The sequence below is a fragment of the Rhipicephalus microplus genome, chromosome X, assembly GCF_043290135.1.
Source record: "Rhipicephalus microplus isolate Deutch F79 chromosome X, USDA_Rmic, whole genome shotgun sequence".
NCBI classification, from domain to species: Eukaryota; Metazoa; Arthropoda; class Arachnida; order Ixodida; family Ixodidae; genus Rhipicephalus; species Rhipicephalus microplus.
Genome location: NC_134710.1, coordinates 392,947,012 through 392,969,936, shown reverse-complemented (window position 1 = coordinate 392,969,936; position 22,925 = coordinate 392,947,012). Strand labels below are relative to the sequence as shown.

Sequence of the window (22,925 nt, the reverse complement as noted above, 5' to 3'; positions counted from 1 at the left end):
GAATAGACTGCAATTCTCACCTGCCTACATCATTTACGCTATGCCTTCATCACCATAGCGCGCGCAGATGTTGTCCACCATTACGCTCAATGAACTGCTGGACGTGCGTCGACCACTGCAAAATTTTCCGCTTTGTTTTAATGAATAAATAAATAAATAAATAAATAAATAAATAAATAAATAAATATGCCGTGCGGGCAGGCGAGAGCAAACAGTTCCGAAGAGCAGACGTAGTCAGACGCTATACAGCACAATAATTACAGATCGGCGTCACAGGTCGGTGTAAGGAGAAGTGTTTGCGCTCGCCTTTTCGCATCGCCGCGGGACATCTTCTCTTGCTCTTAAAGTCATTAAATGTATATGTACATCCACCATTGCGTAAGAGAACGCGTATACACCATAAGAACATATATGCATTCCATGCAGATTCAAGAATATGTATTCTGTATGTTTTTGTTACCCTCGCGAGTGTTCTGAACGTTTCTGACTTGTCTTTTACTCTGCGACGTCTGCCGGGCTACATAATTATTATTGATTAATTATTTATCAGTACGGAGTATGTTGATACTAACAAACTCGTAGCAAATAATTTCTAGGACAACGACAACAAAAGAATATCATCGCAACTGCGCAAAACGAAACGGTATAACGGATTCGTGCTCTTCGGCCCGGAGTGAAGGTAGAGAGGCACTCTCATTTAAAGTCCGCCTCCTTCATGTTAAGATGATGCGGACATGTTTCTTGTGGGTAACGACCACACCCCCTTTTTACAGTTCATATGGCACTGATCGCTCGCCAAGTTCTCGATTCGCGACGATTTGAGCGACGAGCCGGAGCGAGCGGGCGAATAAGTTTCCCAATGGGACGCGGAGAAGCGGCGGAGGGGCCCGGCCGCCATCATCCGGGGGATGTATTCACGCACTCGCGTGAGCGCACTGCTAACTCGTGTGCTCATACACGCGGAAATGCCGGGCGCACCCCATTCGGCGCTGCTGTCGGCGACTTCCCATCTTTCGGCACAAAGACGCGGGCAGCGGAAACTCCGATCCGGTTATTACCGGTGCGCCGACAGTTGGCGTGTCGGCGAGCACGGTGGTGAGCGCAGTTAAGTAAACACTTCTTTGTGCCCAGATGACTTCATTGCGGGTGGGATGGGGTAAATCCCCTTCCACGCCCCGGAACGAAAGCGATTCGTCTTGCTCCAAACATTCCTGGGTGGCCGCGTTTAAGGCTCGAAGAAGCCGCGTGAGGGATTACCGGTCGGCCTCTTCTCTGGCGCGCTCGAGGGGTGGCCACTTGATGTGTCGGCGCCTGTGCTATCTTCTTTTTTTCTCCCTCGGCATCGCCTAAAGAGGCACTCCCCCGACCGCCGTGTGTACCCGCAAATTAGACGGCGCTGCCGTTTCTCGGCATTTCCACGGGAGTATACGCGAACGACGGTAATGCGCGCGTGAAGGAAGTAATGTGGGCTCCCGGGAGACCTGTCAGCAGTGGAGACTTAACTATGTCGTCAAAGTTCCTAACGAGATACGGCGAGTGCTTTCCTCTACGGCTTGCCACGCTACTCACAAGTTTGCCGCTGCGCACCTCGTATGCATTCCAGAATGTCCGCGTAAGCGCCACCAAGCTTCTTTCTTTATTTTTGCCGCTAGCGCTTCGTAACTAAAAACTTAAAATTGAACCAAATGGTCCTGCCGAATGTAGCCAACGTTAAAACGCGAAGCAATGTGCCGTGAAATCGCCGCATTATCACGCAAACTCGCGATACCGCAAGATTCGGTAGACGTGCATGAAGTCAGCGCTACTCAATACTAATAACGCATTGGTGTAACATGTTTAAATGACAAATATAACGAACTTCGGCCTATGTAATACCGGATGTACACTATAGCTAAGAAGCAGCTTGTAAACAGTAGAAAAACGTGTTATTAATCGTGTCAGTCCAGTAATAGTCGCAATTTCATGGGCTCTTCGACGCGGTACGCCTCTGACCAGTCAAGACCTTGTATGTATATAGACGTTAAAGTAACAAGCTTAGGCATAGACGGCATTTTAAAAAGGGGGGGGGGGGGAATTGGGTGGGTGGAATTCGACAACTCGCTTCAAATGTTCAACTTTATTGTGCGCGCACATGCGAACACACAGATGGAGATACGCATCGAAGATCAGACATTCTCCCTCCAAATAAAATCCCGGATACGGCTCTGCTAAGAAGTCACCAAACTAGCCAACGTGGTGAACACTAGCTGACGTTACCAACCATCGGAGCCAGCACTGATAAGCAATTCAAGAATAAACGGACTTTTGTAAGCAGCTCCCCACGCAGTCGCGTATTATCGCATCATATCCCAGTTGATCCCCCCTGTTTGTCTGCCCTAACTAGCGACCGCGACAACACAATCCCGATCGATACGTGAGAGCCCATTACATAGCTGTCAAACAAGGTGTCGACCACGCGCCAACTTCGCTCGAGGTCACACAAACAGAAAAGAAAACGAGCATGCTCAGACGCCGGCATGTCCGTGCTCGGGCGTTCGAAGCACAAAACGCCAGGTGGATCAGGTCTGGTGACGTCAGAGGAGGCCGTTGCGAGCGGCATCCGGCGGTGCTGCGCCATGGCGCCGAGTCGCAGACGGGGAACCTCTTCTAACGTATGCACGAGCGGCAGGAGACAAAGGCCGAACACACAAAACAGCGGGAAAGAAGCGGCTCCCTTCTAGAAGAACATGCCGCCCGGTGGACGAACCCGAAACGTCAGGGGCATGCATGTCGGCGGGCGGCAGCCCTCGTGTGTTATTGATTCTAGATCCAGCAGATGGCGCTAGATTTACAACGCTCGCGCTTCGCCTCTATCTGGCTATGTATCCGGAGGGCCCCGGGGTAGCGTTAATGTTTCAACGTGGCACAAACCGCTCCGCGCGATAAATAACCACCAAAGCAATGCGGCACACGGGTCTCAATGGCGGCCGTGAAAGAAAAACCGAAACCCCAGAGTGCAGAAACAAGACCTCCTCTTCCACACCCCTTCGGTATAACCTTCGGAGGGGGGGGGGGGGGGTACCAAAGATACAACGAAGAAAAAAAAAAAGAGCAGACCAAGGCGCGGTGGCGGGCGAAAGAAAAAAAGGGCGCTGCAATTAATATATCACCCGTCGGCTGCTCCACTCAAAACGCCGCCATTTTGTAGTCTCTTCGTACAAGCCTTTCTTTATTTTGCTTTTGCTTTCTTGTTTTTTTTTTCGAAGGTCCGTAGCAAGCGCGGGGGCACCATCTTCGGTCATTTTGATTTTCCCTTCCGTCCGACCAGCGGGGATGAACGTTCGTGCATCAGTGTCTATTGTTCCCCCCGCTTGCGTCCGTGGGCGACGGCAGCGGCTTCGTTATCCGCCTTGCCAGCAGGCCTATAAAAACGGGGAAATTAAGAGGGCAGTAGTTACTACCGAGGACAAAGCGATAAATAATCGAGTAAGAGGCCGTAAAGACAACGCTAAGTACGAGCGGAGACATGCGCACCGCAAAGGCGTCGTCTTCCGCGGCATCGCACAGAGCGCGATGTTCTTCGCTTGCCGCGCGCCACGTCGTCCGCAGATGTGTGTAGCGCACTGACTTGGACACGTCGACGGGTGGTGACCGAGTCGTTGACCGCCCCTCCCCCCTTCCATCCGGTTCCGGGATGCGTGTTCATCTGCTGTCACAGTTGGCGCGAACAGCGCCATTACCAGATGCCCGGCTTCAAACTCGCGCCAACGCGGACGATGGTCCGGTTGTGGCACACCCGCTGCGTCATCCTCGGCGTGGCGAACCCGAGCCGTTGAGAAGACTTCGCAGCAGCACTTGCGACTACTGGCGCGTGTACAATCTTCGAGGAACTACGCAGGATGTGCTAAGCACGGTTGACACTCCCAAGGGAACTTCGCTTCGGATAGTTATACGCCAAGCGAGTACATCCCTCAAGGACGTGCTCCCGAGGGGGCTTCCGGTTCGATTTGGGCACAGGCGAGTCGGATGTATCCGTAGCACACGTGTGTTTCCGGAGTACCGCCTCTCCAGTATCTTCAATAAAAATCCTGTTCGGCCTATAGTTGGTACATAGCTTTTAAGGCGAAAACCTCAGCGCTGATTAACTGCTGCGGCTTGTCTTCTATTTTTCGCGGTCCGTCCTGGTTTTCGCCAAGTTCTCAAGTTAAACAAAACTCTCCAGTAGCAAAGACTTTTTTCATTGCTTTTCGTTAAATGAAAATGAAGAAGCATGTGCACCTGACGTTGTCTACATGGCAAACAGCAGTAGACTCACTGAGGGAACAGATTTTTGTAGTCTCAAAAACAAGAACTGTTTTGCCATGTCTTCAATGTGCTTCTCGTGCACGATGCATACATCATTGTCTGTTACGGGCTCAGAAATACGTGAACAGGCCCGCACACCGTCATCCACTACCAAAGCCTGCTTTTTTTCTGAGGAAATACTCGCACCAGCTGCTGAACTTGTTACACGCTGTATGCACGATAGCCGACTAGTAATTTGGCACACGTGAGTGTACATACCTTGAGAAACTGAAGAGAAATACATGCGAGTGGCGATTTATTCAAGTAATTGTATCAAAATATTTTTGCCCATACATTATTTTCAGTAAAACGAATTATCATTTAACAATACAAAAATACTTTGTGGGCTAAATTTTTAATGTCTTAGTTTTGTTATCTGATTTTCATCCAATCCCCAAAGTGAGCGTGAGCGAAAAGTCTTTGAATCTACATCTACCTCAGCTCATCGCCCTTTAGAATCAGACCAACAACATCGTGCCGCACTGAAAAACGCGGCGAATCGTTACCTTGCTTGGCCGATATACGAAATGTTAAAAAAAATAATAAACTCGAAGGAAAAATAGATCTATAAATCAAATAATTTAGCAGTACGATCACTTCGTCGCTACATCAAAATTGTTTCCCAGTGACTAGCAAAGAAACAACGATCGCATGACTACCACTTTGAGGAGAAACGGAGACATCGTTTCATGTATAGCGTAACAAACTAAAACATACTAAAAAAAAAAACTAAAAAAACAGAGTCGCAAAAGAAGAGCCCGTCTACATGAGGTTGCTTTCATTTGCTTTCATTTCGCTAACGAGGAAATCCATCAGTCGCACGCCATATGAGTGAACGAAAAAAAAAAAGAAAGAACAGAAAGCGTTCTGTGTGTGTAAAGGGGAAGATGAAGTGGTATAGTCTAGGCTGTCCGGTTGACGGCGTCTTCACCAGACCGACAGACACGCTGATCCATAACGTCTCTATACTGCAGCGAGGTTCAAAGAAGAGGTCTCTCCCGCGCTGCTAATGACGGTCGTCGTTCAATGAAAATTGCGCAGTGACCCCCGGCGTCTGTGCGGAGGAGCCACCCGAGGCGACAGCGACAAATCAACCGCGTCGGAGGTGATTTGCGCTGAGACAAACATGGCGATCGCCTGAGCACAGGGTCATTCGCCGCCCGCCGCTTATAAGTGTCGACAGACGCTCTCTATCCACTCGTTATTTCTTTTTTGTTATATATCTTTCCCTCTTTTGCGAAACAGGCAGACGCACATCGATTCGCGTCTTTTGCAGCCTCTTGGGGCAGAGACACCTCGCGCACAGCTCTGCGGCCGGCGGGACGAAAAATAGCTTCCTCGCGACCCGGGGAAAGTGGGCAGACAGAGAGCGAGAAAAACGCAAGTAACGAAATCAAAAAAAGAAGCAATTTGAAAAAAAAAAAGAGGTATAAAAAGAAAACGGTCGAAAAAAGCGGGTGCTCCTTTGGGTTGGAGGCACCGGGGACCTGGCGGCATGAGACTGCAGAGTAGTATGCACACGCCCTGTGTCGCTACCGGAAAGACGCGAGCGAACGGCGGCGCCTGTAGTCAGCGCGCCGGCGACGAAGCTTCTCTAGCATTTTCGGGAGCTTTTTCTTTCACCCCTCATTTTTTGGGGGAACTCAAAAAATACGGAGACAGAAAAGCGGCTGATTCGCGCTTCCAAATTGGAAAGTAAATTCTGCTGAACGGTCGCCGTCATTGCCAATTTCCGAGCTATCCCATCAAGCGTGCCCAAACGGGCACTCCCCCCGCCCCCCAACAAGGCTGGCGGAGCTGTAGGTGCCCACGCACGCAGACTGGAATACGAGAGGCTTCAACGCCGAACCCGGCGTTTTACGAGTGGCAGTCGCATAAAAGAAAACAAAAAAACTTCCACGTGGGAAGAATAAGCATCGCCCGAGCACAAGGAAGAAACAAAACGTACAAAATAATGATAAAAGCAGCACAATATGTTACGTACGCTTTCTTGTTTTTTTTTTGTTTTCCTGCCAGAGAAGTATGACGCGTATAGGGGAACGCCCAATGAGCGTTACGGGAGCTACACCTTTCCAGGTCTCGCAGAGTCCCGTTTTGACGCCAGGCCAAACCACCTTCCTTATATGCCGATGCATTGAGGCATAATTGTCTTTACCCATGGGGCCGAACTCACCATGCTTCTCTTTCGCAAGTACGTCTTCTCATCGGTCCACCGGCTAATCACGAGTGCCGCATCGTGATTGGCGGAAATATTTTTTCACAAAGATTTTGAGCGTGATATGCTCTTGTGAACATAAGAACGTCGCAGAAGCGGGTATAATATACAGAGCATGCCAATAAACTTAAAGAGGCATAATATTCAGCACGGTTTTCCAGGCATATAAAAAACGGAATGCGATCGCCGTGACGCAAGTGTGTTGCTTAGTTCTTAGGCGCGAAGGCGTTAACGGAGTGTGAAACTCAAATAAGGCATTCAAACTGGCCTTAAACAGGGTTGTTGAAATAAACCATTCAGTCTACCGATGCAGACGACATGAACGAGAGGCCGTACTTATGTGTACTATCAAGAGCGAAAGTTTGCGGGATGTTGGATCCACAACGAATGCCTATTTCTGCTATATCAGTGCTCAATGCTTGTATAATCAAGCTGGTGACTCTATAGGTCGGAATGCCAAGTGAAGTATGAAACATTTATTACGGAATCACATTCCTGGACAGAGCGAGACTAGCTTTATCGAACATTTCACGTCCAGTAAACTTGTGCTGTAGACAGTATACATGATTCCTTCAGTCCTACTCACCGGTAACAACGCGGATCTGCAGTGACACCTTGACATCGGTGGTTCCGAAATTAATGGAAGCGCCACCTGTTGAGTGTGGAAGTGTGAAGCACGCCCTTTCTGGGCTTGTGCGCCGGTGTGGTATGCCTCACACAAGGAAGTGTACATGTTAGCCGGAAATTAGGCTGTATAGTCCAAGTATAACACTCGGCTGTTCCGGGTACAGCAGGACCACCTTTCGCGAGCAGTGAAGCTGTGAATACTATCGTGCACTGAATCTCATTGTAGCCCCAGTATATCTCCATAAAACGCCAACAATTTCTTTCTTTTTACTTTCCTTTCTGACATTATTTTGCAGCTATGATCCCCCCCCCCCCCCCCTACTTGTTTTTTCGCAATTAGTGGACGTATAGTTGCCGTAATTTTGCAGCTCCGCAAAGGTACTTCGTATACACGGAACCACCATTGCATGTAAGGCAACGAACTGCTATTATTTTAACTGTTTTTAAGTATTTGCGAACTGACTTAGGTTCAAAACAAGACGACAAAAAGATTAATAGTAAAACCACAACTTCATTATTTTGGTCGTCTCCGTGTTTTATTATTATTATTATTATTATTATTATTATTATTATTTAAAATTATTTATAATAATATTAATTATTATTATTATTATTATTATTATTATTATTATTATTATTATTATTATTATTATTATTATTATTGTTGTTGTTGTTGTTGTGCGTATGTCACCTTTGTGTTGCTGTTTCTTTTAGTGGTGCACGCCACTGAGACTCCCAGGTCCGCATAAGTTTCCCTATGAGTTCGCCCCTTTTTTTTCGTTTGTAATTTTGTTTACCGCCCCATTTCTTCCTCAACAGTTCTGTACTGCCGCGATTTCGCACTGATTGAGGAAATACCCAGGTCTGTTTCGTCATGTCCGAACAAGCCTTACTTTAAAAGCGACCAATGAAAGGTGGAGCTAATGATGCGGCTTGCTGCTTGGGAAAACAGCTAAAAAGGAATGCTCGGGCCATTAAGCAGCGATAAGGCGAGAAAGAGAGAAAACATCGCCGCGTCATCCAAAGTACCTATTTAGCGGCGACATGCGATAAAAATCGCAGTACGGCGCGCTGTAAGATTTGCAATGCCGGGAAGGGCAACGCTTCGTTTACTGGCAACAGAGCGGGCCGTGTATGCGTTTCTTCATATTTTTTTCTTCTCTTTTTAGTGACCATACTTGCATTACGTCGCAGGTCATCTTCGTGTCCTTCACGGTGCTATACAAAACCACACAATTGCAGTAATGTACAAGGCATGTGCGTCGCAATCTGAAGCTCGCGCGATGGCGACAAAAGAGAACCGGGCCACCGCTGGCGGAGTCAAGTGAATCGCTCGAGGAGGTTGAAATATTTTTAATAATTATTAGGTTATCAAATACACGAGTCCGAAGTGAGAAATACGATCCGTATAGCCACTCGCTCTGCTATAACCTACCTAAAGATGGAATTAATCCTGCCGAAAAATGCTTATTGCAACGTGTATAACGCACTGGCCTCGGCATGTATGTGTGGGTGGGTTGCCATGGTGAGGCCATCAGAATGCGAGTGCATCGCTAGCGCAAATGTTGGCATGCATGATCGAGACATTGATTTGAAACCACTGGGAAGAGTTAGGGGACTCACGTCACGGGTCGGCCGTGGTTGGTTGGAGTATAGGACTGTAACAGTACACGTAGCAGCCCCGATAAATAAATAAAAAAGAAACACAACCAATTTCTCATGGCTTATGGCTCACGCACAATTTTAAGATGCAGCGCTCATTATTTGTTTGTGTACAATGAGATCAAGCAGCCTGAAAAATTCTCTTTGGTCATTTACAGGAATTCTCTTTGGTTAGTTACATATTAAAGCGGTAGCGTTAAAAGAGCTCGTTTCACAGAAATTCCGGCGTTGGCTTCACTGGCTGTGACCAAAAAATCGAGATGCGAATAAAATAAATAATAATAAGTTCGGCGGCTTAGTGTGGATTGAACGCGGGTCGTTCAAGTGCCAAGCGGGCATTCGACCACACAGCCTCGCCTCTGCTTTTAAATACAGGTCAAAATAACTTCCTCTTCTTGGAAATGCAGTTGAAGCAACTTTTATGCTTTACAAACACACGCATCCTGTGTACATGCTTCACAATACAACATGAAAAAAAAGTACGCACTAGCAATAGAATATAGCTATCACGTTCAACTCTTACAGGCGAAGCTTAAGGGTCGCCCAATTTTCTTACACAAAAACGTCTTACGCAAAAAAAAAAATACGCAAGAAATTATTTCAGCCTATCGTGATGCAGGACATATCGCTAGTGAAGCCGGATGCCCAACTGGAAAACGCGCTTACGAGGTTCTTTTTACGTCGCACACTATAGCCCTGCATCCAAAATTAGGCTTGCATGCATCTCTATTTAATCATCCACTACAATTGGCAAGATGGGGGCCCATCTTCTTTGTATAAGACGCGATAGGGCACACCTGGGCAACACCCGCAGCTTACACAAAAAGAATAAAGTGAGTAATTTCAGACGTCGTCACGATCCCACTCAAAAGGGTCGCTGGACGCGCGCTGTCGCTGAAGTGTTTTCGCACCTCCCGATATACAGGCCGTATTCACCGTCACGTTCGTGACGTATATATAGCTACTCCCCGAGAATTTGTAATCACCAAAGTGCTGCCGCTTCGCTGTGGAAGCATGACCCACGACGGGAACGTCCACCCACGAAATAACTTTGTGTACCCGCACTCTGAAAAAAAGAGATGGACGTGTCAAAGGGAGCCGGGGATGAGAACGGACACGTATATGTATACGTACAAAATCGCATTTCGCTTTTGCCACGCGTGCACGGTATAGACTCTACGGCGATGACCACGGCATGAAGAAGATAAAAATCACTCTCTTCTTTGTTTGCAAGAAAGCGGCTTGTCTACAAAACAAGCAGCATACCTGCCTCCCTCCTTCAGCACACGTTCATTCGTAAACCCTTCACTCCGTGCCACGGCTCGGTACTTTCACGGAGCGCATAGCGGAAGCTTTCGAATGGGCTCGTACAAAGCGAGCTAGCTATACGAGAAGGGATGCTGTAAACATCGGGTTCGTTCGTGCACGATATGGTATTTGCTATAAAAGACGGCAAGTACGGACCCAGTTGGAGCGGAACATCGTGAAATGCATGTCATAGACAACTAAGAGGTTTAGACGCGGCAAAAAAAAAAAAAAAAACCCGGATTTGAGCAATTACACTGAGAACAATGCGAGCACGCCAAAGGAATCTTTCGTTTTGTTCCGAACGCGGTTCCCGCGTGAAAGGTGAGATGTTAAGATTACAAGATTTATCGTGCGTGGCGCGTATGTCGGGGAGGCACATAATATTGCACTTCGCTTGCTACGTCAGTGTTGTGATTGCGAATCACTTTTTTTTTCTTGCGCGAAGTTGCAACACAAGCAAACAGACGCGACTCGGCTCTTAGTTGAAAGTCGCACCGTGCCTGCTCTTTTTTTTTTTTCGTGCTGTCTTTTTACGCGAATCAAAGAAAAAAATAATAATGATAAAATGAGTGGGCACCAGCTATATAGGCCACCATATCATGGTGCTGAGTTATTGATAGCCATTTCGCTGACAGATCTATGGGTTTCAACACTGTTCAGTTAGCCATTTCTTTTTTAAATAAGAAACGAGAAACTTTGGTCTTGTAAGCTTTTGTGAAAAGGCTCGAGCTCGTGTATGTGCGCTGGTCATTAAAAAAAAAAAAAATCCACAGAGAGTTGGGCGTGCTGCCTTGGTGTGCTTCGCATAAAATCATGGGGATCTCGAAAAAATGTCAGATATATATTTGCAGATAACAGGAATATACTCTATAAAAAGCGACCACATGAACGCTGCGGTAACAAGCGCGTCACTTCGCACTTTTCTTAATCAAGCCGTCATAGCCTATAATAAAAAAAAGAGAGATATTGGCGGCATGTTTCTTGTTGTCTTTTTTCTTGTTCTGCTTTTCCCATTTTTAATAAACCGAAGTTCTAGCAAGATGCATTTTATAGTGGGCGCTTGTAGTTTTTCCTGTAGCCGTACAGACATGTGCTGCGCAAAGACGGCGGACATGCATCTGTCTCATAGTGACGCTGCATCACGTGTGCTAGAAATTACGGTGCAACAGTGCTCTTTAGGAAACGAGGAAGTAAAGCAACAAGTATAGCGACACCGCACACAGCCAGGCTACACTCCCTTCACTCAATCTTTCTGTCGGCCACGACATCCGTCCACTATGATGGGAAACGGAGGCCCTTGAGAAAGCGCCGTTGAACGCGTGCCACTATCCAAAGCCACCTTTGCTAGTGAGAAAGACGCAATATTCGGAAGTTGGCGGCGAAAAACATCAAAGGAACACGAACGAAACCTGATGTCAAAAAACGACGAAGAATGAAGCAGAAAAGAGAAGTTACTGCAACTAAAAGCTCCCTCAATCTCTCGTCGCGTCTCCTGCAGGCTACACCGAGCACATTGGCCTCCGCGCCCTTTTCGTTGCTGCTGCTGCCAAACGCGGCTGATGTCGATGGCCATGAGCTTGCTCTGCAGCGACCGCCTTCTCTCTCGCACCGGAGTCGGAAAATGGAGCGACGGTGCGAAGAGCCCGGTGCTGGTGTACCCATCAGCCGCTGCAGGGAGCAAAGCAGCGTCGCGTCGCGCGACGCGCGCGCGCTCGGCGGGGCTCGACCGCGTGGTTCCTGGCGCGCGAGTTCCTATTTCCGGATAGGCCCCCATCGGGCCCGAGCCAACGCTTCCCCCCCTCTTCCACCTCTCCACCGCGGGCGGCTGCTTTCTCTAAAACGAACGATGTCTCCGGTCTCGGTCCGCGTGCTCCGGCGCACGGTCCGAGCCACTTAGCAAACAGCGAACGCTGTTAAAAGCCTAAGGAAGGAAGAGGACGTCTAGAGAAAGGAAGGAGAGTAGTCCTCTGCGACTGACCCCCCCCCCCCCCCCCCCCCCCGCGGTGCCCTTTTCAGTTCGCATTTTCGCTCACGCCTCCCTGTGTATCGTCTCTCGAAACGAGACTCGCCTTTCGCGCGAACGAGGTGTGAAGGAGAGACGACGGCAAGATATCTATACGCAGATCACCTATCTCCCTGACGGACACTCCCACCCGTGCTCTCTTCTTCCTTCCTCTTTCTCAAGCGATGGAATTTATTGCACTCGAGCGAAGACGCGCTGGCAGTAATCGGGCATGCTTTCCGTTTCACTTAGTGCATGTCCGGTGTCCGGTATAGGAGCTGACAGTACTCATTGCGCACGAGGAACTATGCGACCGCTAGGAAGTCGTCTTCTTTCTTTCTTTCTTTCTTTCTTTCTTTCTTTCTTTCTTTCTTTCTTTCTTTCTTTCTTTCTTTCTTTCTTTCTTTCTTTCTTTCTTTCTTTCTTTCTTTCTTTCTTTCTTATAGTGATGGTATGCGCATAACCTTTGTCAGTGGCAGGGTTTTGCTTTTACCAGATCCCCAAGTCGTGTTCTTCGATGGTTGCTGCATGAATAGTTTCATAAACAGTACGGAAGGGCTCGTAAGGAGAATCGCATCTCAGCTTCCGTGCGTGCATGTCTGCTTCAGTGTTAAGTATTCACACGGCTGCGGTTCGAAAGCAAGGTTGTTTTCTTCTACGCGGGTGCCCAGCAAATCATCGCCAAGTGTGCGTAGCGGTCACATGACTCATACTACTATCGCTGCGGTATGCCCCGCCGCGGTGATCTAGTGGCTAAGGTAATCAGCTGCTGACCCGCAGGTCACGGGATCGAATCCCGGCTGCGGCGGCTGCATTTCCGATGAAGGCGGAAATGTTGTAGGCCCGTGTGCTCAGATTTGGGCGCACGTTAAAGAACCCCAGGTGGTCGAAATGTCCAGAGCCCTCCACTACGGCGTCTCTCATAATCATATAGTGGTTTTGGGACGTTAAACTCTACATATCAATCAATCAACGTCTGCGGATTGCGCCACTGTTGATTGTTTGACGCCGTAACTGCTCCAAGTTAGATTGGTTGAGAGTAGCAGTACCAATATCGAGGGATCGTATCTACAAAGACATCTTCCGCAAAAAAAAAACAAAAAACAAAAAAATGTTCCTAGGAGAATATTTCAGCCAACCACAATGCGGGGAAAGTTATTAGTGACCAAAGAAAAAGCGCACACAGGAACGAGGAGTTTTGTGAATGCGGCCCACAAAACGTTATCGGCACGGTCAAACCCGACGCTCACTTTCTCCTGCATGTATCGTTCGCTTATTCAATCGTTGGCGCAGCCCTCGACTCGACCCTCGGAATGCCCGCGAGGCGGGTTCATACATCCGCCTAGCCGATCCGGGGCTGTGCCTCAGACTCGGCAATGCCAGGAAGAGACGTAAGTGTACCATATTCTTTGTAACACGTTAGCCCAATCAAAACCTTTCGCACCACTTTCTGCGCGGAGAAAAGAAAAAGAAGTGTACACGCACTAGCGAAGTACCACGCCCTGCGTGAAGCCTCACGCAGGGCGGTGCAGTGCGTTATGTGCCGCTTCCGCGGGGTGCGGAAGGGGAGGGGGGGGGGGGGGGCGTCACGACAGCTACTGCTGTCGTCATGCAGGCGCCAGGGGAGTCTGTCACACGGGGGCACAATAAGTGACGGCCGACCTGCCGCTCCTGCCAAGCGTCCCGATCCGGTAAACAGGTCTTCACCGCAACACTGCACAAAGACGCGGCGGAGGAGCTTCTCATGCAGCTGCCAACCGTAGGTGCCAATTCCAAATCCCGCGGGTAGAGCATTATGGACTCTGTGCAGGGAGTATGCGCTGATCGTCTATACCGTTTGTGACTGCGCGTGGAATGCATGTACGAGTGCGCGCGCATCACTTGTTATAACAGTATCCGGGTGTTTACACCGCGAAAGCCCGATTTGATTAAGAGGCACGCCGTAACTTGACGGACTCCGACAGTTTGACCGCGTGGGGTTGTCTAACACGGAGCATCACTTTCTTCTTTTTGCGTTAAATTTTTTTTTGTGACTTGATTCCTCCTACTGCATAAGTTAGCAAACGGGTTAACCTCCCTGCCTTTTCTTTCTCTCTTCTAAAATTTTTGTTGCCGCATGCAGCAATTCTAGAAACGACCCCGAAAAAAATATTACTGGGAAATAAATGTTAAAGCAAATAAAAACACTCTGAATAACTGCAATAATCGCTTAAACACGTTCATTTGTAGCGCTAAAAAATGAAGTTCAATTGGCTGTTTCACTTCCGAATTCTACAGAGAAGAGAGTCTATCTTGGATTCAACTGCAGGAGTTGTACACTACCCGCTGTGAGGGAGTACAACGTAGCCGATTCGTTCCAAATGTGCTGTTGAGTCTGTCTGGCAAGTCACAGTTCACGAAAACGCCCCCCCCCCCCCCCCCCCCCCCGATATACTTTCCAAGAAAGAAGCCGGAAAGGAACACAGCATGTTTGACACGGGGTAATGAAGGCCTGGGATGTCCCCTTCAGTGCCCAATTCCTTCTGACGTTTGACTAATACGATAAGCGCCGCAATACGCAGGATCTGCGCATTAACGCGTCACCCACTTTATCCAGTTCGCTTTTTCCTTCATTTCTCCTCTTCCGTTTCTCACCCCGCCGCGGTGGTCTAGTGGCTAAGGTACTCGGCTGCTGACCCGCAGGTCGCGGTTTCGAATCCCGGCTGCGGCGGCGGCATTTCCGATTGAGGCGGAAATGTCGCCGTCTCTCATAATCATATGGTGGTTTTGGGACGTTAAACTCCACATATCGATCCTCTTCCGTTTCTCGTTTTCGGGTGTCGTGTGCATCTTCGCTAAAGCCTCGTTAAAGTTGTCACAATCGTCGACTCCTAACCAATCAGTCCCTCCCGTTTTTTTTTTTGTTAAGCAACCTCGTCTTTATCCGTACAAAGACACTTTACGGGACATAAACTTTACAAAATACGAGAAGAAAATGCAGTCATTTCTAAACAAATGTAATGTTGAGAAAAAAATAAAGAGGAAAAGAAAGCAATGAAGACCTGAAGTGCAGAGTACAGTTTCAGTGTAACTAAAGCACCATTACTTACGTTACTGCTCTTAATTGTTAAATAAACAAAAGAAATTCACTCCGCAAACGGACGCCCAGCATTGAACGGGTCTGCACATTGTTTTTGACCACTCTATACCAAAACGGAGCGCCCGTACAAACTTTACCTAAAAAAAAAAAAAATTGGAGGCTCATAAGCTCTGCCACCTAGTACAAATGCAGCACAGTGAAGGCCAACTCATGTCCGCCACCGATCACGCGAATTTTGTTTTACAAATAAATCGCGAATTCTGGATGCACGTGATGGGTTTATTTAGCGTACCAACAGGCGACATTAGGCCGAAACTGCACAAACAAGGGCCGATTACTTAAGGTTTTTTAGAAAAAACAAAGAAAGAAAGAAAGAAAGAAAGAAAGAAAGAAAGAAAGAAAGAAGGAAGGAAAGCGTAGCCGTTATCGTGCAATGAGCGCATTTCTGCGCGAGCGGCCTCGTAAGAGAAACAACCAGTTGGTATGGCGCAGAAAACGTCTCATGCCATGTGGTATCTTTAGTTCCGTCTGTCGTTATTTCCAACAGCTCGTTTGTAAATCTACTTCGTTTCAGTATTCATAGACAACCTCGCAACCAGCGTTTTTATCACAAAATGCACAGGCGCGCAGTATTTATAATTGTTTCCCAACTAAAGAGCAAAAAGAAAAAAACGTTACACGAGCAGAAAGCACATTCGGGAGTATTCATAATGAAGGGGATACAGTGAAAAGTTTGACAAATTGACTGAGCGCACTGGCAAACCAACCCCATCATTCAGTCCAGGCGTTTTCGTACACATGTGGAAATTCTTATTTCGGTAAAATTAATTCCCAAGCCGTACCACGTGTGGGCGGATATTCTGTACACGCTATAACGCATGCGCTGTGCGTCACTAGAACTATCAAGATTGTCAGATGACGCAGTGTTTGTCAATGTAGCGAAGCACGGTTAGTATGTACACGAATTCCTAGTAGTGTAAACAGCGTGATAACGGAACAGAGGGTGGCACACACGAAAACGCCAAAGCGAATTCCTAACTAACTTTACCAACATCTAGCACGCATCACGGCCTTCTGGTTTCCGTTGCATGAGTTTAAAAATAGTCCAAATTTCTTCGTTCGAGCTTGTATCACTTGGAAATCTGCCAAATTTGTAAAGCAGGCTTTTTTGCAATGTTACTTGCTTTTCATTTATTTTCAATAAACATATTTATTGCTGTTCTCACCATGCATTCCAGCGAAGGGAGTGTCAGAGATGTTCTTAAAATATTACTAGCGGGAATGCGACGCCTGACACGCAGCACGTGATTATTGAATCATAAAATGCCACTGAATAAACTTCGCGCTGAATATAAAGAAGAGAGATGAATCTCAGAGACAGCGGTTCAGTATATAGAAACAAGAACTCGTTCTGACAGTCCGTGCTTGAGGCCATCAGTCTAGAAAAGAGTTTCCCTCGCACATGCGCAGTAGGGTTTCTTTTTTTTTTTGGAAAAAGTCTACATGATCGCGTTTGTTTTGTGCATTCTCGCCGCATGCACTCCTGACCAGCGGGGCGCCGCTAACACGCAGTAATTAATTCCCAGCGGTCTCAAAGGTCACACCGTTTTCGCTGCCGCATTTATTTTCGAGTTGTTCTGCGGCAAAAAAACAACCGATGGGGGAACGAACAAGCAGCCGAACGGTCACCACACGAGATTTCACAGCTTGCTATAAACGACAAAAAAAAAAAAAAAAAACGGACAAAGCTTATAAATGAGATTTGTTCAAAAGGGGGCCCACGATGCCCACTTGCGGAGCTGATCAATTCCCGCGCTGTATTAGAGTGCACAGCAATAATGGCCGCATGCAAAAAAAATGTAGAAGCTTTTGTACTTGGACGAGTGCAGACATAGTATACTATATCATGTTCCCAGCAACGTGACGGCGGGGCAGCTGGCGTATCACTCGTTTTGACGAGGAGGCTTCATACGCCGCCAACTACAGGGACCAGTTTTCGTTGCCGTCTTCATCATCTTTAATTAAGCAGAAGTACGACCAACGGACATGGGCTGTCCTATTTTATTTTTACATTCTCTTACGTTATATATGAATTGCTGTGGAGAGAGACTGCGGTATAAACAGTTCAAAAAGGAGTGACACGTGCGTAGTCGGCCATGCTGCAGCTGAGAGTCCGTTTGACATTTGTGCGCAAGAAGCCATATCAGACTAACGAGCGCAGTTTTTCGCGAGAATACTGTTTAAAAATAACTTGTTATGAAAGAGAAGATGTGGGTTTTCACCTTAAAATTTATCTCGGTCAACTTACTTTAACGTATGAAACTGAAATGTACCTTCCGTCGACAGCAAAGACGCTACGAATGTAATTTTTTGTGATAATACGCTGCAATCCTAACACTGATGTCATGAATAAAGTTGGATTTCAGTTATAAGCACGCCCATAAAACTACGTCAGCAGCTCCATTTCATTCCTTATCCATTGTCGAGGCTTCAAGACTGCGTTGAGGTTTTATTGAGAGACAAAAAAAAAAACACATGATAGACTACAACAGTAACAACAAAGGAAATAGATGAGTTGCACGCCACTTAAAACTTACTTAAAAAAAGACAACACGATCGGGCCTACGTTATCAGATAGCTTGTGGCTATGATGTCGCGCTAATAGACTTGAGATCGCGAGTTAGAGAGGGGTGGGGGTGAAACGCGAGAAATCGCTGTGGTATTTAGATATTTTTCAGTTGACGCGAAATAGTTCCCACCGGTGCTTGAAGCTGATGCGGCGTTCCCCATCATCCGATAACGCGCGTTATCGCGCGAGATCCCGCACGACAACACGAGCATTCATTTTCAGCGAAAGCATTTACTTCGTTTATGTTATCCCCTATTGACCACCGCAATGGTGGTCTCCCTTTTCCAAGTGTATACAATGTAACAACGTACTTGATGTATACATTTCGATGCATATATGGTATACCAAATGTATCAACATACTCAGATGCGACGCGTTTGCTCAACAATTGTTGTGAAGCTCATTGGTTTCATAAAATTGAGTAACGTCACATTTTTTTTTTGCATGTGAGTTCCGGCTCCCGTTTTCTTTCAGACACACAAAAGTAAATTAAATGAAAGATTTCACACCGATTGCACATGCTGCCTCACTGAACACTTCAACATTGCACTAACAGAACAATTCTCACGCGTTCCATCGCATATTTCTAGGGTCTCGGTACTAGAAAACACGAGAAATGCAAAGAACATTTGCGACTTCGGGACGAAAAACATTGCTGCAACAATATTCCGAGTAACGCAGATTGTAATCAAGTGTAAAACCACGTCCTCGTGGTGCTGTGGTGTTAGCCTGTACTTTAAATATACTCTTAGTTTACTGGACGATTTTAGTTTAGCGTAGGTTTTTTTATTTCATGCTATTTATCCTCTGTCGAACAAAGCTTTACAGGAGGGAGTCGGGTATACATACAACAAGAAAAAAAATAAAAATAACACGGTATTATTAACAGCGGCGATACATGCGCGAATACGATGTTAGGTTGATACAACAGAATTGAACTGCAGGCACGATGAGAAATACAGAGCTTACAAAAGGAAAATGAAGTACAATATACACTTCCCGCATCATCAATGAAGTAATTTCATTTGGTGAAACAAGCAAGTCAGGATCTGAAATGAAGACGACATTGGAGGGACGGTGATTCCAGTCTTTGGACGAGCGTGCGGAGAAGGAAAAAGCGCGGCATCGGATGCTTTTTCGCCAACGGCCACGTTGATATTTGCATGTGCGACTATATGCACGAATGGATCGAATATTCTCTGGCGAGCATTGTTTTTTTTAATCGTAAACCATTTTTGTCAAATATAGCCCTGCTATCGGAGGTACTCATGTAGCTATCGATTGATTGATTTGTGGGGTTTAACGTCCGAATACCACCATATGATTATGACAGACGCCGTAGTGGAGGTCTCCAGAAATTTTGACCACCTGGGGTTCTTTAACGTGCGCTCAAATCTGAGCCTACCAGCCTACAGCATTTTCGCCTCCAGTGTAGCATATAGGCTGCGTCGGCTTCCTCTGAATGCCGTAGCAGTGAACGCGTGAAGTAGTTCCTTGATAGACTTTCAGTTTCCCACATTGCTGCGCCGTTTTCGTGTGTTTCGAAGTAAATATTTTATAGTACACATACAACAAATCTAACACTGAACTGCCATAAGTCAAAGGCCCGTACGCATCCAAAAGAGCAAAGGTAATGAAGTTGAAAACAATGTGTCTGCTTGTTTTTCAGCCGTGATACGGCCAGAGAGAAAGAGAAACAACATTTAATAATAAAAAAAAAGCGGATCATCGCGGGTGGGGCTTTTTTTCTAAGGCTCCGCTGGCTATAGCGGCTCGGCGGGCCTGACCAGGGGTCGCTAGTTGGTGAAGTGCAAATGCCTAATGTGGTCGTGAACATCAATCGCGCATCTACTTCCCGCGAGCAATCAAGAACGTGGCCTGCTCGGAAGCATTAAGGAAAGCTGTAAAAAAAAAAGCGAACATTGCGTTGAGATGAAAACGAAAGAAAGGGGAGAAAAACGCCGGTTGCGTTCAAAGTCAGCCCTCTTTCGGAACAGTTTTAAAGAGTCGTTCCTCCAGCGCGTTGCGCAGCGCTTGTGTATACCTTTTGTTGGAGATCGACTACATAGGCGAGCGGTAACATCGCGGCGGCACGCCGAAAGCGCCGTTCTCTGCTTAAATAAGCAGTGGCCATTACCGCATTCTTTCAGCATCTGTTTAGCGTTCCTCGACGACGACGTTTATCTTTGCGAACAAAGTGAAGCAGTGCTTCTTCTCTGGGCGCGGAGTATTCTCGTGGCCCGTGTGTAAGTGTACGCTAATCCGTCAGGAATTCGCACGCGGCGGGTAAGGACTCGCCCCTGTTATCGCTTCTCGAAAGCGACGTGATGCGCTCTCCGTCTCTGTGCAGTCCGGCGCACATCTCGCGGAGGGGGCGAAGAGGGCCGCTCGCGGACGCTTGTCGGGAGGGGGGAACTCACAAATTGCGGGCTTGATGAAGCGGCGCTGTTACGCGACGGCGCTCGCGAAAGAAAGAAATAGCCGATGACGCGAGGACAGCGTTCGGCGTCCTTTTAAGGAGACGATGCGATCTCGAGGGATGACCCGCCACATTTGTTTTGCGCCAACGCGACTCCTCTTTGCAGCTTTGCCCTTTCGCTGCAACAACTGCGGCCGTTTCTCTGTAGTTCAACCCGTACCCGAGCCACCGCCATCCACCGTTAAACAACAAGAACAATAACAACAACAGAATAATAATAATAATAATAATAATAATAATAATAATAATAATAATAATAATAATAATAATAATAATAATAATAGTAATAATAATAATAATAATAATAATAATAATAATAATAATAATAATAATAAAATGATGATGATGATCATGATGATGATGAAAATGAGATCTCATCGACGTCGTATATTTAAGTGCTGTGGGGGCTGTTAGACATAGCCGCAGCAGAAGAAAAACTGCTTCATTAGCATGAAAACCTAGCATGTTCGAAAGGCACCAAAGGATTCGAAGTGCTGGTGAGAGTTTCTATGCAAAGACATGCAGACAACGAGAAAACAACGAACTCGTTGTGTTTAAAACTTCATGCAACATTCAATTCCCCTATAACGAATAGGTAAATCGAAGAGTCAAAGAACAAACTTGAACAAAAAAAAAGGCAACATGAAAAAGAAAAGGAGAAAAAAGTCAATACATCGCCAACGCAAAGACAGCAAGTAGCAAATAAATGAAAAAAAAGAAGAGAGAGAGAGAGAGGAGCCGGGGACAAGAAAAAAAAAGTTCGCGACAAGCGCTAGCCTAAGTTAGAAGTTCTAACTTAGGCTAGCGCCAGAGAAGTTTGAGCTGCTGTGTGCGAGCTCATCTTTCTACTGGGAGACTTGTCGTGTACGCCGATAGGACACGGATGGGCGCCTGTAGAAAACAAAAGAAGGAAGAAGCAGAGCGAGGAAAACGAGCAACCTGACCGGCGTGCGATCAAGATGCACGTGCGACCGCGAGTCTGGCGCGCTGGGTATAGAGACGCGCGAGGTGCACATGGGCCCCAGCGGAAAGCTTTCACGGATCGCGTGTCACGACGCCGGAGAGGAATAAACGAAGAGAAACCAGCGAGAGGGGACACGGAAATACAGCCATGCGAGCAGTGGGTGCCTTCGGAGGTCTTCATTGGGAGCAACTGACAACGCCTTCAGCACGTGGAAGCTCGCGCGGAACTGCTGAGCAGAATGAGGGCGTGCACTCACCGCATCCGTTGCAGACGACCTTCTTGACGGCGCGTCCCGCGCGGCGCGTGTAGTGGTCAGGTGTGGCGGCGGCCGAGAAGTTGGCCGCCGCCGGCAGCAGCAGCCGTCGTGCGGCACGGCCGGCGATCGGGTTGGCGTAGACGAGGTAACGTGCGTTGAACACGAATCCCTGCGGCACGGACACGGGGCACAAGGTCCGCCGGCGGGGTGCCAGGGCCTCGTTGTGGAGCGCATCGCGACGCGGGGTGCGCGGCGACGCGGAGCGATTGAGGTGCGTGGGCGGCGGCCGGCTCTTGACCAGGGCGACGACGACCTCTTGGCGTCGGCGCAACGTCGCTGTCGGCATGGGCTTGAGCACCTTCTGGACGCGGAAGCGCGCCAGGAGGTTGCCTGCTGCGTCCACCGACTTGGACAGCAGCCGGCCCTGGAAGACGAGCGACGCCGTGAGCGCCTTGTTGCTCGCGTCCCAGCGGTCCTGGTCCTGCGGGCAGCGCGCGCCCGAGGCGGCCGCTGCCACGAGCACCACGGGCAGCAGCAGCGGCAGAGGCCGGGTCATGCTAGCAGCCTGGGCGGCATTGCGAGGCCGACTGGACGGGGCATGCCGCGGCGGCCCGCACGGCGACCGCAGCGCCGCCGCGGCGGAGCGGCCGTTTTCCCCGCCAGCATCTCTCCGCTCTACCGCATCCCGATCGCCCCCGCTGAGCCCACATGTTGCTGCACTTCTTTTATTCGTGCACTACACCTTTGTGCAAGGTTGCAATACAGGGGGGGTACAACGGTAAAACCAGATGGTAGCCTTACCAAGAGCGACACTAATATCCGGAGTACCGCGCATCCATATGACCTACTCAAAGAAGACGTCTCTCGCGACGTTAAATGGGAGCACCGGCGGAGATGGAAGGAAGTGTGGTTAAAGGTGTGCCCGCGCTTACGGCTCATCATTTGGCAAATATAGCAAAGAGGCACACTGCACGCACTCACAGCGGATCAGAAAAAAAAGATAAAGAAAGGGAAGTTGAATGACGACGCCAACACGACGGATTGCCGGCTACTGACTGTGTCCTCTCTTCCGCCCCCTCCTCTACCTGCCGGAGCTAGTGACAGCGACGCGGCACCGATACGACGCGCCCGTTGTACCGGCACGCGAGCGGAGCTCAGTTGCAACAGAGAGATAAAGATTCTGTTGTGACCTGTCACCGCCAGGCATGTGTTGGCGACAAGATGACTCACACAGCTCCCTTTAGGTTTTCCCGATGTTCATATATAGCTATATACCCCCGCCGCGTACGCATCATCACTCGCTGTCGCTCTCACTATATATATATATATATATATATATATATATATATATATATATATATATATATATATATGGGAAAGA

The 22,925-nt window shown here is 47.9% G+C and overlaps 1 protein-coding gene across 3 annotated transcripts in view; it reads right to left on the bottom strand.

Moving 5' to 3' along the window:
* LOC119161006 (uncharacterized) overlaps positions 1-22,118 on the bottom strand; it is a 131,457-nt gene extending 109,339 nt beyond the window's left edge. For all 3 annotated transcript variants that reach the window (XM_037413309.2, XM_037413308.2, XM_037413310.2), the window contains exon 1: positions 21,545-22,118. In XM_037413309.2, coding sequence (XP_037269206.2) covers positions 21,545-22,100 — 556 coding nt within the window. In that variant the 5' untranslated portion in view covers positions 22,101-22,118. The remainder of the gene's footprint in view (positions 1-21,544) is intronic.
* Positions 22,119-22,925: the final 807 nt, after the last annotated feature.